This window comes from Elephas maximus, chromosome 8 (genome assembly GCF_024166365.1).
Source record: "Elephas maximus indicus isolate mEleMax1 chromosome 8, mEleMax1 primary haplotype, whole genome shotgun sequence".
Classification (NCBI taxonomy): domain Eukaryota; kingdom Metazoa; phylum Chordata; class Mammalia; order Proboscidea; family Elephantidae; genus Elephas; species Elephas maximus.
Window position 1 is genome coordinate 74,657,145 of NC_064826.1, and position 14,633 is coordinate 74,671,777.

Genomic DNA, 14,633 nt, shown 5'->3' on the forward strand with positions numbered 1-14,633 from the left:
CCTCCAGAGCCAGCAGAGACAGAAAGCCTTCCCCTAGAGCTAGCACACTGAATTCAGACTTCTAACTTCCTAACTGTGAGAAAATAAATTTCTGTTACAGCCACCCACTTGTGGCTTTTCTGCCATAGCAGCACTAGATAACTAAGACATGTATCATCTCCTTTTCCAGTTTCTTGCAAGTTTCTTTTTCAAAAAGAAGATAGGGAAATCAATGTGAATTATGGATATTTATCTTACATTATTACCCTGATGATCTGAAACAGATTTGTTTTACACCCTTACTTCCTTGTAGAAATATTTACCTAGGCAATTCTTCTCATGTTTTCATCTTCAATAGCCAAGATAGTGAGGGGGGAAAAAAAAAAAAACACTTTCCTTTTTTTGCTGTAACATAACTAAGTCCACTGAAAAATACAAAAATTGACAGTGTTTTACAATCATTTTCTCCTAACTGCCTTGATTTTGGGCCTTAATCTAATTGCTATTATCTTTAATCAACAGGAAGCAATTTCATATAATTTAGTCACAGTTTTATTTCTCAAATGTATAGGTCTCTATAATAGGTATAATTTATTAAAAATAACTACAACAATAATTGCAAAGCATTTGTATAAGACTTTTAATCTCAAGCATTTAGATGTACCATCTCATTATAAAGCAAAAACCAAACCCATTGACCTTGAGTTGATTCTGACACATAGTAATCCTAGAGGACAGAGTAGAACTGCCCCACAGGGTTTCCAAGGAGCTGCTGGTGGATTCAAACTGCCAACTTTCTGGTTAGCAGAGGAACTTTTAACCACTGAGCCCCCACTATCCTTTAAATACCGGGATTTACATGTGTTAATACCATTTATACAACATAATCAGCATTAGACCTAACCTAGTAGGATGCATATAAGTCAGTCTTACTGAAAAAACAGTGTTTAGGTCAAGAACTATGCACATGTTTCCAGAAATACTTTAATAGGGATTATACCCAGATGAAATCATTCTTATCCATTCCTTTGCAGGTATCAAATTCCATTAGAGAAAAGTTTTCCCTCCTTGGTTACCACAAACACATCCACAATAAAAACTTCCCTAGGCCTCTTATGTGAAATCCCATTCCTAAGAATTACTTATCCAAAAATGTAAAATCCAGGATCCTTAAAGATGAGCTCATTTATACATTTACTGTTTATTTCAAAACTATGACTTAGGTCTGTAGGGTAAAACTGAATATTCCTCGAAAATACACTTCAGTAGAGCCCAGAAAGGTGGACTAATCTATAAAGCATATGTTCTATTTTAAAAGGATGTGGTTATTGGCAAGAAAGAACACAGAAATCTACTTTTCAGCTGTTTATGAGAGTATGACTCATGTTAACAACCAAATACAGGGTATCATGACATGAAAAATCTTCCTTTTACTTTAAAAAGATAAAGTTTTAAAATCATGATTTAGGGAACATAATGATTTTTCCTATAGACTATTATGATTAATTTAGAGACCTCATTCTGTGAGCACTGATCATTTTGAAAGGTATTTACAAAAAATTTCAATAATAGAAAACTTAACTTCTGTTCTGCTGGGATGAGCCAGAAAACCTTCTTGCCGCATATAAATGGAGTGGCAGCTAGGCACTTCTGAAAAAGGAAACAACATTGGTCAAAGAGGCATCTGGAGCTGAAAATGTGCTGTTATCACAAATAGGAAGATAACAGAAACTGACACAAGTCCCCAAAAGGGGAACCTGTCAACACATAGTTAACATTTCAGGCATGGCTCACACAAGAAATGGAAGAATGAGAAGCATACCGTGGTGAGCGCTGAATCTCTTGAACAGGTACCTGAATTCAAAGTTTTATCCAAGTCAACCTTGCTAAAAAGGTTAGCTCGAATAACAACCCCTCATGAGTGTGATCGTGTCCTAGCAACAAAGAGTATCCTGATTTATAATAATGCTTCATGACAATTACGGAATAAATGTATATACCTTTTGGCATTCTGTCTAAAAAGAAAAATTAACCAAAGATTCATTCATAGTTTATTTCATGAACACGAGACAGAGACTGTTAGGCAAAAGGAAAAGACAAAAATAGCTAAGGCTCTTAAAATTGCTCTAGCCTTTTTTAGGTGACTGCTTTTTCTCCCTCGCTCCTCCCTGCTCCGTCTCCAGATAAAAGCATGACAGGCTTTTTGTTTGGTGAAGCAAATAGATCATCTTCAAAACCAATGAGGCTATAAATCAGAAATCCAACAATTTCACACATAGTTATTACCCTAAGAGTAAGGCTTTGCCTATGTGCCCAAGTCAGCTCTTCATTGAGAAAATAAACTTGGTTAATGGTTAAACTTGAGTCATAGTGATGGCTGTGTATCTAATGGGTTTGGTAGTTTAGATAAGGAGGAAAAGAAAGAAATAATGGATTAAGAGACAAAAGGTGAAAATTCAAGTCCTTGATTTACTACTAATTAAGCTATTTCACTGTGCACAAAGCATTTTGAGCTATGTTTCCATGAAATAAAGGGTCGGGGTCAAATGTTCTCAAAAATCTATTACAGTCCCCATATTCCTTGGTTCTGAATATAAAGGTTCACCTGCATAACCACACAGTGGGGCGGGGGCGGGGGGAGGAGTAGTTCATGATGAATCCAGTTAAGCTTAACCTTCAGGGCCCGCCCTCCACTTGCAGGAGTCCCTTCTGAGGCCTGTATCCAGTTTTATTTGCATGTTCACCTTCTTTTTTAAGATGATTCCCCAAATTTTATAAATTTCAGATCCCACATAAATGCCCAATCCTGCATGTAACATACATAGGTTCTGTAGGAATTTGTAGATAAATGTGATCAAGTCAATTCTACATGAGAATGTATTACTAAGATTTTTTAAACAGCATATACAAAAATAAATTTATGAAATGTATATGACAAACATGCTATTTAATATAGGATCATGCCCTCTTTTCTACCACTTTTAATAGGCAAAGGACCTCTGAACAAGTGAAAAAGGACATTTAAATGAATTAGAATCTAAAAACCTTTGTCTCTTTGTGACTGTCGATAAACTTTCATGCTATAATAGACAATTAGCAGTGTTCATTCAGCACAGATATAGCTCTTAATTGGTCTAGAATGTTCCCTCTTAAAATCTGCAGTTTTTTTTTTTTTAATTTGCCTAGTGATGCATGTCAACCCAAATAGGAAGCATTTAACAGAATTTACAATGCAGACATATAGCAGAGTGCAGAATTTCCTAACATCTGTTTATCATTTGAATCTACTTTGCCACTTTGGTTTTTTTTTTTTTCAGTTTTCACCATTATCAAAGTGAAACCTTCACAGAGGGGAAAATTGTATCTTTTGTGGCTTTATTTTAAAAATATATCGTAATGACAAACCATAATATCAACAATATTTGAAAGTATGTTGCGATCAATAGTTTACAAGTTGAAGATACTATAAAGCTCCCTTCTCAAACATTTTACCACACCATGCCCTCTTTATATAAAGTGCTGCATAGTATCTGATTCTGACTCAACAAAAGGCAGAGTTAACCTATTTCTTGATATTGGCATTATAATAGGGTTTCAATGTAGTTGATATTCAGTTACCAAATAGTTAGCAATGCATTTAATCTGAACTTTTTGACTAATTGTACTTCAAGCTAGTTTTTAATGTTACTTTGATTTATTGCCAGGCATCAGGTCCCTCAAAGCAGCTGGGCTTGGAAGGGACAGTGTTAATGACTCTGCCATCAGGTCAGCAGCTGCTTGGAGGCAAGCATTTTGTTGTACCAATGTTGACACCTTGCCACAAAATACTTTTACTGACTGCTACACAGCTGGAGTACGGCTGTAAAAACAGCTGGCTGGCTCTGGAGGCAGCTAGAGGAAAACACATAAGCTAAACTCTATTATGTATAAGTGTGACTAAATGTAAGTCTTTCCTCCCCAGGGGTTGAAGAAGGAGGAAAAGAAGAGAGAGAGGAAATGCAGGCATTTCTCAGAAACTCACTATTCGAACTTGAAGGAACACCATATAAGTGTTCTACTATAATAAAAATTAGCAAAATCCTGAAAAACTAGACATTTGACATTGAAGATAGGACTTGATTGTTGATTCCACAAATACTCTTGATCTATTGAGATGGCTGATTTGTTATTTATTGCTGTGCTTTGTAATATTCTTCAGTCTCTTAATCTATAATGTTTAAAAATTCTGATTTAAAGCTTATGACAAGTTAATGATTTATACTAAGGGGAAAGCCAGAATTTCCATTAGATTTCCAAAGGCCCAAGTTGTGATATAAGTCCAAAAAAAAAAAAAATTACTGAAAAGCAAATTAGACAAAAAGACATATGAGAATATAATTGTGTTTTTGCCAATTCCTAATACTTTTTATTACACCCCAAAGTAAATAAAACTAACATCTAGCTCTTGAAATTGAGACACAGTTGCTAGCATTGTTTAAATTCAGTCTATCTTTAAGACTGGTGTTTTTTATACGGTCCATAGAAGCCTGAAAAAATACAGCTAAGAGGAGCTTATTCCCATAAAGTAACTAAAGTCATGTTATTCTAAAGTGATATCAGTTAATTTATGATGATCAGAGTGGGTCAGACTCTAATCAAATTGTAGAAACATTTCCAAAGTGATTATTCAATCAAATGACTAACATGGTTAATTAGGAGCCATAAACATTGCTCTGAAGTTCATCAAAGTAATGACTTGCCCAGAAAAATTACTGCTAATTAAATTGCCTGCTGCTTTCATTTCTACCTTATCTAATAAAAAATCCAACCAATGAAGTTTGGCATTACATTTTAACTTTTGCTAAATGCTCAACTAAGATCCAAAATGGCTAAGAGGAGACTTCAAAGGCAAATATTTTGTGGCTGAGAATGGAAGCATTGCATATATATTCATTTCTTTTTTTCATAAAATAAAACTTAGAATAAGAAGCTGTGGTTCAACAATGCACAAATGTTAAGATGACGGCATATTTGCACTGCCCTAGTATGAAAAAAAAATTTTTTTTTTTTTTTTTTTAGTATGGGTCCATATGTTATCATTTTAGGATCATTAGTATAGCATACTTGTTATCTCATAGACTTGGTTTTGGGGTCTCAGTTCTGGCACTTCCTGGGAGTATGACATTGGGTGAGTTATTTAACAGTTCTAACTCTCAATCTCCTCCATAAAACGGGAATAATAGTATTAATATCTTTAAAAGGGTCGATGGGAAGATTCATATGGCGTAGAGCAAGTGAAAAGGAGCCCTGGTGGCACAGTGGTTAAGTGCTGTGCTGCTAACCAAAAGGTTTGCAGTTCAAACCCACCAGCAGCTCAGCGGGAGAAAGATATAACAGTCTGCTTCCTTAAAGATGACAGCCTTGGAAACCCCATGGGGCAGTTCTACTCTGTCCTATAGGCAAGGGCAGATTATCCAATAGGCAAAGTAAACACAGTGCTTACCTTGCTTACCAGATCATATGTGAACAATTTCACTTGAAATTGATTAGTAAGTAAGCACAAGTAAACTCGTGCTTACCCTCCTCACTGAGTCATCTTTCCCTGTCAGGGATTGTGAATTTGAAAAGGGGCTTTGATTCTACAGGAAGGTGCTGTGGGGTTGGGGAAGAGATAGATGCCAGCATACCTAGAAGCAGAGTCTTTGATGTGCTGAAAAAACGTGGAATTGTTCACTACAGATGATCTGGTAAGCACAGTGCTTACTTTGCCTATTGGATAATCCACCTCTGCCTATAAAGTCACTCTGAGTTAGAATCCACTCAATGGCAACGGGTTTAGGCATGTGAAACATTTTACACAATACCTGCACACAGTAAGAATTCAATCTATAGTACTATTAAGAACATAATCTACTTTTTAAGTGAACCTCACAAGTATTTAAAATCAAGTGTACCATAGTACTTAAGGGGGTGATTAATTATATCACTAAGTAAGTTATTCCTGCTGTTTTTAAATCATATATCCATTGATGTTGCTAGTTTGTTATTCATAGGTATACTTACTCTTCATTGTTCTTCACAAGACTATTAATAATACTTAAATATACTGATTCAAAATTCATAATAAACTACTTAAAATAAGGTTTAAGACAGATTCTCATTATATTTTCAAAATATTTGGGAGTATCTCTTTTTGACTATTGAGATGCCTTCTACAGTGTTATACCCTGATGTTTGGCTTAAAAAGTTTTAAATTCAATCTGTAAATTCAATTGTGTAAATTTAATTCAGGACAAAGGATTTTTACTTAGTTTGGAACTTGAAAATCAAAGAACTCTGTAACATGACATTAGTATTGGGAGAAATCAGCTTGCAGAAGCTAAACAGCCTATAATTTGTCACAGATGAGTTCATGGTGATGAAAGCTGATCTAATATGCTGCAAAAATTCAAAGCAGCAAAGCACTGTTGTCATTTCAATGTACTGGTCAACGTCGGGGAAATTTAAAAAATAAAAATAACGATAAACACCCCAAACTATCTGTTTTGACTAACCTTCACCTTTAGTAACATTACTAAAGCTTTCAAATTATGACACGCAGGCAAAACATCAATTTTTTTTTTTTAAAGTTTATTTCTCTGTCTTGACTTGCATTTTAAAGCTGTGTTGGGAAACCTGATACGGGTTTGGGAAGCTTTACCAAAGTTTTGACCACAAAGTGCAACTTTGCACATATAATACTGCTAGGCACTGCTCTCATTTGCATATTTGCTGCCCAGTAGTACATAATGAAAATTCCCCTTCGGGGCATGGTTTGCCTAAAGTTCTAAGACGGACATGGGCCAGAACATACGGGAAATATTTGCCATGGCTGTCTGAGACATTGCTACAAAGGCTGTTGAAATTACTTTGTTAGCAAATGGCTAATGGGCAAACCTGAAATTATCTCATGCCGTAAACTCTGAACAAGTGAAAAGATATATCTTATTCATTTGATGCTTCTGGTTAAATTCCTATAAAAAAATAATTCCTATAGCAATGATATAATCAGAATGATAATTAAGCATTCATGCCTTGAAGAGTAAATGAGAAATCACAGGCAAATAGGAATAAGTTCAATCTTGGACTTTTTTCATGTGGTTTTGTTTTCATATTAGTGTGCAATGCAAAGATGAATTGATTGTACACTTGACCCTTTGTGGAGGTGATGTGAGAAAATCAAGTCCATATAATCTTGTATATTGTTTATTGATGATGGTAAAAAATTTAAAAATAGAAAATTAAATATCTGAAGCCAAAATGTGTGGGTAAACATACATCTGAAGTTATCAGGAAAAATCTACACAGGTATGAACATGTATGTATTTCAATGTATACCTAGGAGTTCTAATTAATTTTTCAAAGAAATCTGGAAATGTTAAATTGTATTAAGAGTCAAGTAACATCAATATTATTCAAGGAAGAGGAGTATATGACAAACTTTGCTAAGTTTTTATCTCTGCTAAACTTGACCACTTTATGTTTTGTTTCTTCTCATTTCCTAACAATCTCAAAGTTTTTGTGTAAAATCCAAAGTTTCTCTAAAAACCCACTGCCATCGAGTTGATTACAACTCATAGTGACCCTATAGGACAGAGTAGAACTGCCCGATAGAGTTTCCAAGGAGTGCCTGGCAGATTTGAACCGCCGACCTTTTGTGTAGCACCCGTAGCACTTAACCACTAACTTAACCACTACGCCACCAGGGTTTCCAAAGGTTCTCTAGAGCACACAAATAGCATCACCCTTATGAAGACGTCCTTAAATGCAAACATACATCCTAGTGGAGCATCCCATTAGTCTGCCTTTTTTTTTTTAATTGTTACTATTATTATTGTTTTTTTTACTCTGCTTTTTTACTTGTCACATGAATAGACCTGGTGTAGCTGACTGAGAAAACTATATTTTGTAAACTTTCCTGGAAAAGATGCTAATGTGAGGGAATTTTTCACTCCCATAAAATCACTCTTTTACAGAACAAATGTAACTCTAAAAATAAGGCCCAGCATTAGTATGTCTGAATCCACTTAAGAAAGCAAGTGTGATGTCAAAAAAGTCAAGTTTTATGAGACCTAGTTGTTGTCCGTTACAAAAGCATGATATGAGTAGAACATCTTAGTTTCTGAACATAGTTCCTGTAAAGAAGGCAAAAAAGTTGGAGTTGGTTGAAACCTTAAGAAGTGAGTGATGAATTTAGTTATCTCATTCACACTTAGATAGAATCTGTGTCCTTACATTTTTCAGTAAACCATGATTTTAAATAACGTAAAACCTGCAGAGAGATTTCTTCTACCGCAGCTCAGATGTACCAATTCTATTGTCAATAGGCTTTGAGAACAGGGAGAGGAGTATTTTTAGCTTTATGTGACTAGCGTAGTGTTTGTCATATAGAATATACTCATTAAGATTTTGCTGAATAAACTGTTAAATGTATAATCATTTAATAGCACACTGAAAATCTTTAAAAACATAAAACAAATTTAGTAATGCAGCTAACTGGATTCAGATTTTTTGAAACTTAAAGGCTACATAATGTCAGATAGCAGTATAGAAATTTACCTATAAAATCACAAAATTTTCTATGCATCTGGGTTTTCTTTGGACTTTATCCCACATAAATAATGACCAGATCGAATCAAGAATGGTATATATAATCTACTAGGCTCAGAATTTTACAAGTTTTACAAGCCTGTGATGGTTTTATTAAGCTATAGCTAAAAATAAAGTTGAAATGATAGGAAACATAATCACAATTGCATCTTCAACTATTTATTAGACATTACTGCACTCTGACAATGAACAGAGGTTTAAAAGAAAACACGAGAAAGGATGCAATTAGCTGTCAAAATGGGTCACAAAAAAATTCTAAACAAGGTAGAGGTTTTAATGCTGAGCTTAAATCCTGGACTGTTCCCCTTCTGGAATCTAGATGATCTGAAATAAATACAACATAGATTTCTTTGTTCTCTTACTTTCATTTTTCCTGGAATCACCAATATGTTCACATCATTTGTACTACTTACTTTCAATATGAATAATACTAGTAAGAAGTTCAATATGACTTTCTTTTCCTATGGCAAAACAGCATAATAGTACAGTATATTGTTGACCTTGCTCAATACGAATATTATTGTAAAATAAGAATACCTCCCTTACTTTGTCTTATTCTCTAGACCCAAATAGTATATTTTTAAATACTAGAAATAATAATAATGCCATCTTATTAAAGAACTAGCAATCTTGCAGGAAATCTCTAGAAATCAAAACACCACCATGCCAACTGAAATCCTTCACTATTGCCTAGACCCCTAATATGTGCCAGATACTATATAAATAACTTTACAAACAAAATCATGTTTAATCCTTAAAAATGATACAGATAGTAAATAAATGTCAAACCTGGGGTTCCGTATGCTCCCAGAGTCATACAGGGTACATAAGTTTATTTTTTGATGCTAAGAATAAACAGGAGCCCTGGTGGCACAGTGGTTAAGAGCTTATCTGCTAACCAAAAGGTCACAAATTTGAATCCACCACCCACTCCTTGGAAACCCTATGGGGCAGCTCTACACTATCCTATAGGGTCACTATGGGTCAGAATTGACTTGACGTCAGAGGTTTTGGTTTTTTTAAGAATAAATAAAAATATATCGTGTGAATAAAGCCATGAACTGTGGAGACCCAGACACTGAAAAAGAGTCACCAGAATGAGGAGTTCAAAGACACCTTTCTAGGTTAAAGAGAATACTTAAGTCACAATGACACACGCTTCACATTCTGTTTGGTTTTGTTTTTGATACTTATATTTGAATTATCTACTGCTGTAAAATTTCCCAGACTATAATCTATTGGAAACAATTAAGTAGAAAAGTCACAAACACACACACATGATAAAAACAATAATCACCGGTTTAATCTAACAAAAAAATCTTTGGAAATGGTTTCAATTAAGTAATTCACATCTTGGGTGAAAAATATTTCATTAAAAAATAAAAACAACTTTTCCTCTAAACTATTAAAATAATTGACTCCTTTAAGTACAGCAGTCCTTTCTAAAAAAAAAATCAAACCCACTGCCATTGAGTCGATTCCAACTCATAGCAACCTTATAGGACAGAGCAGATCTGCCCCATAGAGTTTCCAAGGCTATAATATTCACAGAAGCAGACTGCTACATCTTTCTCCTGAGGAGTGGCTGGTGGTTTCCAACTGTCAGCCTTTTGGCTAACAGCTGAGTGCTTTAACAACTGCATCACCAGGGCTCCTTTTCAGAAGTCCTTTAAGCCCCTCAAAATTGTATAGCAATATTCCAAATGTACAAACATACACTTACGCATATACTTAAAAACTAAGTAATATTTATTTTCCCTCTTTTCTGCCCAAGTGTGAAACATAGACACACACATGCACCACTGGGAGATAGCCAAATGTACATCTTTTAAACTGTCTCATTTAATTTTAAATCTTAGTTCCACATATAAAAAGCTCACCCGCTTGCAATAAGCAGTTCTGGTTATTTTCTTTAAAAAGAAACTAAAAATCCCACACTGTAAAACCCTTCTCCCCCTCCATCCCTTCTAAGCTCTGCTTTTCAAGCTAGTACAGCTCACAAGCAGATTGTCCTTCCCTTCCCCCTTTCCTGACTGTAAAATCCAAGTTGGACAAACACTGTGTGGCTGAAATGACATATTTGAATGGAATTCAGACCCACCAGTTCCTGTTTATGTTTCTGATTTGAGAATGTTGTCTTCTCATTCACTATACATTAGGAACACTGCAAGGCCATAAATAGTGTCGGGTTACATGCAGGCAGGACCAATGAGCATTAATCATTACTTCCAGTCAACTGGCAAAAGCGGCAGCTGATGGAACACTACACACTTCAGCTCTGTATAAAGGGACATTCCAATGTGTATGTGTGTGTGTGTGTGTGTGTGTATGTATGTGTGTTTCCTCTCAGTCTCCATTTTATGAATGAAACTCCAGACTCTATAGAGTCCATTCACGTAAAAGAAGTACTTACAAGGCTCTGCCCCTAGGGATCAATCAGTCATGGGTAAAACTGATATGATTGGTTTAAGACAGCCTTCAGCCTTCCATTACTGACTCAAAATGCAGTCCCTGTCCATTTGACCTGTGTTAATGCATAAAGAGTAAATCCAGACTGTAGTCTCAATTCTCAAATCAAATCACTAGCCAATGCCACTTACTGTAACTGTAGATTTAGAACATATTTAAGTATTTCTTAGAAAAACTGATACCATGGGCCAGAGTGATGGTTTGGGAGATTTGCTATTTTAACCCAGAAATGAATGAGGAAAACTCAAGTGAGATATGCTAAGCAATAAAAAGCAAAGCCAAATTGTGAGGCCATTCCATGGACTCTAGTACAATAACAAAATCAATTAGGTAGACATCACTGTCACTTTTCATAATTGAAGTACCTAAAAATCAGAGATTAAGTGATCTACTAGTCCACAAATCACTGGATGAGTAAAAGAAAATTATCTTTGGATGTCAGAGAAATAGATAGGATGTTAACATTTTCTGAAGAATCAATAGCTCATTCCTTTAAATTTCCATATGATTCTCCACTTGGATTTCTTTAAGCAACAGTTTTAGAATTTGGCTGGGAAAAAATGAGCTGCTGTACTCCAGAAGCAAGTATGGCCATGAGCGAATAATGCTTAGTAATCGCATAGGGCCAACGCTTGGTCTTTGGGAGTGTTAAATAGCAGGTACAAAAAGCCAAAGTTCATGGAACCATAATCATTACTGCACTGCAAATTACTAAAGATGGTAATGTTTAAAAATACTTAGAGTTTTAGGAAAAAATACAAACTGTTTATGAGCAACAGTGAAAATAATTTGTGAAAAGTCAGTCCAGTACTGAACAGTGTTAATCAGCCACCTATAACTTGGTTTTTGACTCTAGAGAGAAGAAAACATTTCTTTCTTCCAGTGACCTGAAACCATATGGGGGGAAACAGTCACAGTCAACAATCCCTCTGTGTCTGTAATGGTTGTCTGAAGGGATCATTATCACGCCTGTACGAGGAGATGAGGCCAAACATAGTAATTGCCCAGTTCTTTGTTTTAAACCTATAATAATTTCCTACTGTGGCATTATAGAAAACCCTCATGGGTTAAGAGCTATGACTGCTAACCAAAAGGTCGGCAGTTCAAATCCACCAAGTGCTCCTTGGAAACCCTATGGGGCAGTTCTACTCTGTCCTATAAGTTTCACTATGAGTAGGAATCAACTCAATGGCAATGGGCTTTTTTTTTAAAAAAAAATGGCATTATAACAATTTAAAGGCAACCCTGCTGGTGTAGTGCTTAAGCGCTACGGCTGTGAACCAAAGGGTCGGCAGTTCAAATCCGCCAGGCGCTTCTTGGAAATTCTATGGGGTGGTTCTACTCTGTCCTATAGGGTAGCTATGAGTCGGAATTGACTCAAAGGCACTGGGTTTTTATAACAATATAATATTTAACTTCCAATTTCTAATATCTAGCAGATAAAATTGGGGAGAATAAATAAAGTTACCACCATAATTTAGGATTCAAGATAGAAATACTTGACACAGCCAGGTAGGGAGATGATAGGAAATCCTATAACCCATTTGTCTTAGCTATCTAGTGCTACTATGACAGAAATACCACAAGTGGATGTATTAACAAACAGAATTTATCTTCTCACAGTTTAGGAGGCTAGAAGTCCAAATTCAGGGTGCCAGCTCTAGGGAAAGGCTCTCTCTCTCCGCCTGCTCTTGGGGAACGTCCTTGTTTGTTTTCTGTTTCCATTCCTAGGTTCCTTGGAGATCCTGTGGTTTCTATATTCACCTCTTTTTTTTTTTTTTTTCTTGTGCTTACCTCCTGGCTTGCTTAATCTACTCTTCTGTATCTCAAAAGAGATTGACTAAAAACACAACTTAATCTGGCCTCGTTAACATATGAAAGAAAGCCCATTCCCAAATGAGTCTATAATCACAGGTACAGGGGTTAGAATTTAAAACACATATTTTGGGGGGGACAGGACACAATTCAATCCATAACACCATCATTCAGAGCAAAGTATAGAACAGGCTTCTGAATTTGGTGATTTAAAAAAAAAAAATTTTTTTGTGTAAGTTTAGTCAGTTGTCTGAGGCATTGACGCATTATCCCCAAACATATAAAGCACCATTTATTTATATTTATATCATTCAAGATGGGCACAGAAACTAATCATGTCCTTCTGGCTCTGTTATGCAACAATTCCCTCTCTGTAACGTGCATTTTGATGCCATATTAAAAACTTTATAAGGGAAGCCCCAACAAGGCTTACTGAAAGCAGCATTAGGAATTACTTCACCATTATTCTCTGCTATTTGATTAGTAGGAGTATCTACCAACACAATAAAACACAGAATGACATTTACAAATAAAAATCTTCCTCTCTTGTCGTACCAGAAACCTGAGACATTTTAGTTCTCTTGACGGAAACCCAGCTTTGGCCTGTGCGAGTGCGCGAGATGTAAGTTAAACATATTCCTAGCTTTAACATATTTAACATGAGGTAAGGATTTTTTTTTTTTTCCAGTATTGGTTTCCTCATTTCTCTGCCTACATATAATTTTTCTACATACTAAGGAAGTTTAGGAAACCTTGGTGGCGTAGTGGTTAAGTGCTATCGCTGCTAACCAAAAGGTCAGCAGTTCAAATCCACCAGGTGCTCCTTGGAAACTCTATGGGGCAGTTCTACTCTGTCCTCTAGGATCGCTACGAGTCAGAATCGACTGGATGGCAATGGGTTTTTGGTTTGAAGGAAGTTTACAAGTTTTTCTGATGGCCTTCATCAAGGCCCTAAGGTGGTAAAGAACTATATGGAAAATTTGGGAGGGGCTGGTGGGGTGAAGAAGGGATGTATTTCAAAGGAAGGATAGAAAAGCCCCACCTTATTCTTCCTATAGGGTTACTAATGAGTGGGAATTGACTCTATGGCAGTGGTTTTTTTTTTTTTTTATTCCTCCTAAACAGCTTTGCTTACATTTGTTTTATATATTGCCGTCCCTTATAATCTTTCTTGTGGAAAAAACTGATTCAGTTGGCAAAAGTTTGAAAACCACTGTTCTAGTTAAATTGCCAGCCGTCAAGCTATCAAGGATTTAAGAAAGAAAGAGCAAAGCCCAATAAGAAGGCTCGGACAAACTCAAAGTTTATGTAATCAAAAAACTTAAGAGCTGGAGGGGCCATGAATTTGCCATTTATCTTTCTAATTATTATTTAGTCTTTTCCAGAAGAACTATTATTAAAAGTCATTTCTTTGACTTTAATCATCTGTATCATTTGAGGGCCTACATGCTCCCACCTCACAGCAGTGAACACATAATAGGAATAAAACCTTGCATTATCTAAGGTAAAAGTACTTCCCTGAATTAGGAATGCGCACCTGCCGTCTTAACACAGATGCTGTTGTTACCTTGGATCATGCAAAGCCTTTAAAAACCAGAGAAAAATAATTAGTCTAGAAATTGGAATAAAGGATCAATAATATACATAACAAATTATAGTTTAAAATACGCCGTCCCTCCTTTATTGTGAACAATAGATGAAGAGAATATAGGAGCTGTGCATTAAACTAAATCAGAAAATCT

General features: G+C 35.6%; 1 protein-coding gene across 10 annotated transcripts in view; it reads right to left on the bottom strand.

Moving 5' to 3' along the window:
* The window catches only part of ETV1 (ETS variant transcription factor 1), a 103,973-nt gene that overhangs the window by 17,720 nt on the left and 71,620 nt on the right, over window positions 1–14,633 (bottom strand). For all 10 annotated transcript variants that reach the window (XM_049893719.1, XM_049893714.1, XM_049893716.1 and 7 more), the window contains one exon: window positions 1,561–1,629. In XM_049893719.1, coding sequence (XP_049749676.1) covers window positions 1,561–1,629 — 69 coding nt within the window. The remainder of the gene's footprint in view (window positions 1–1,560; window positions 1,630–14,633) is intronic.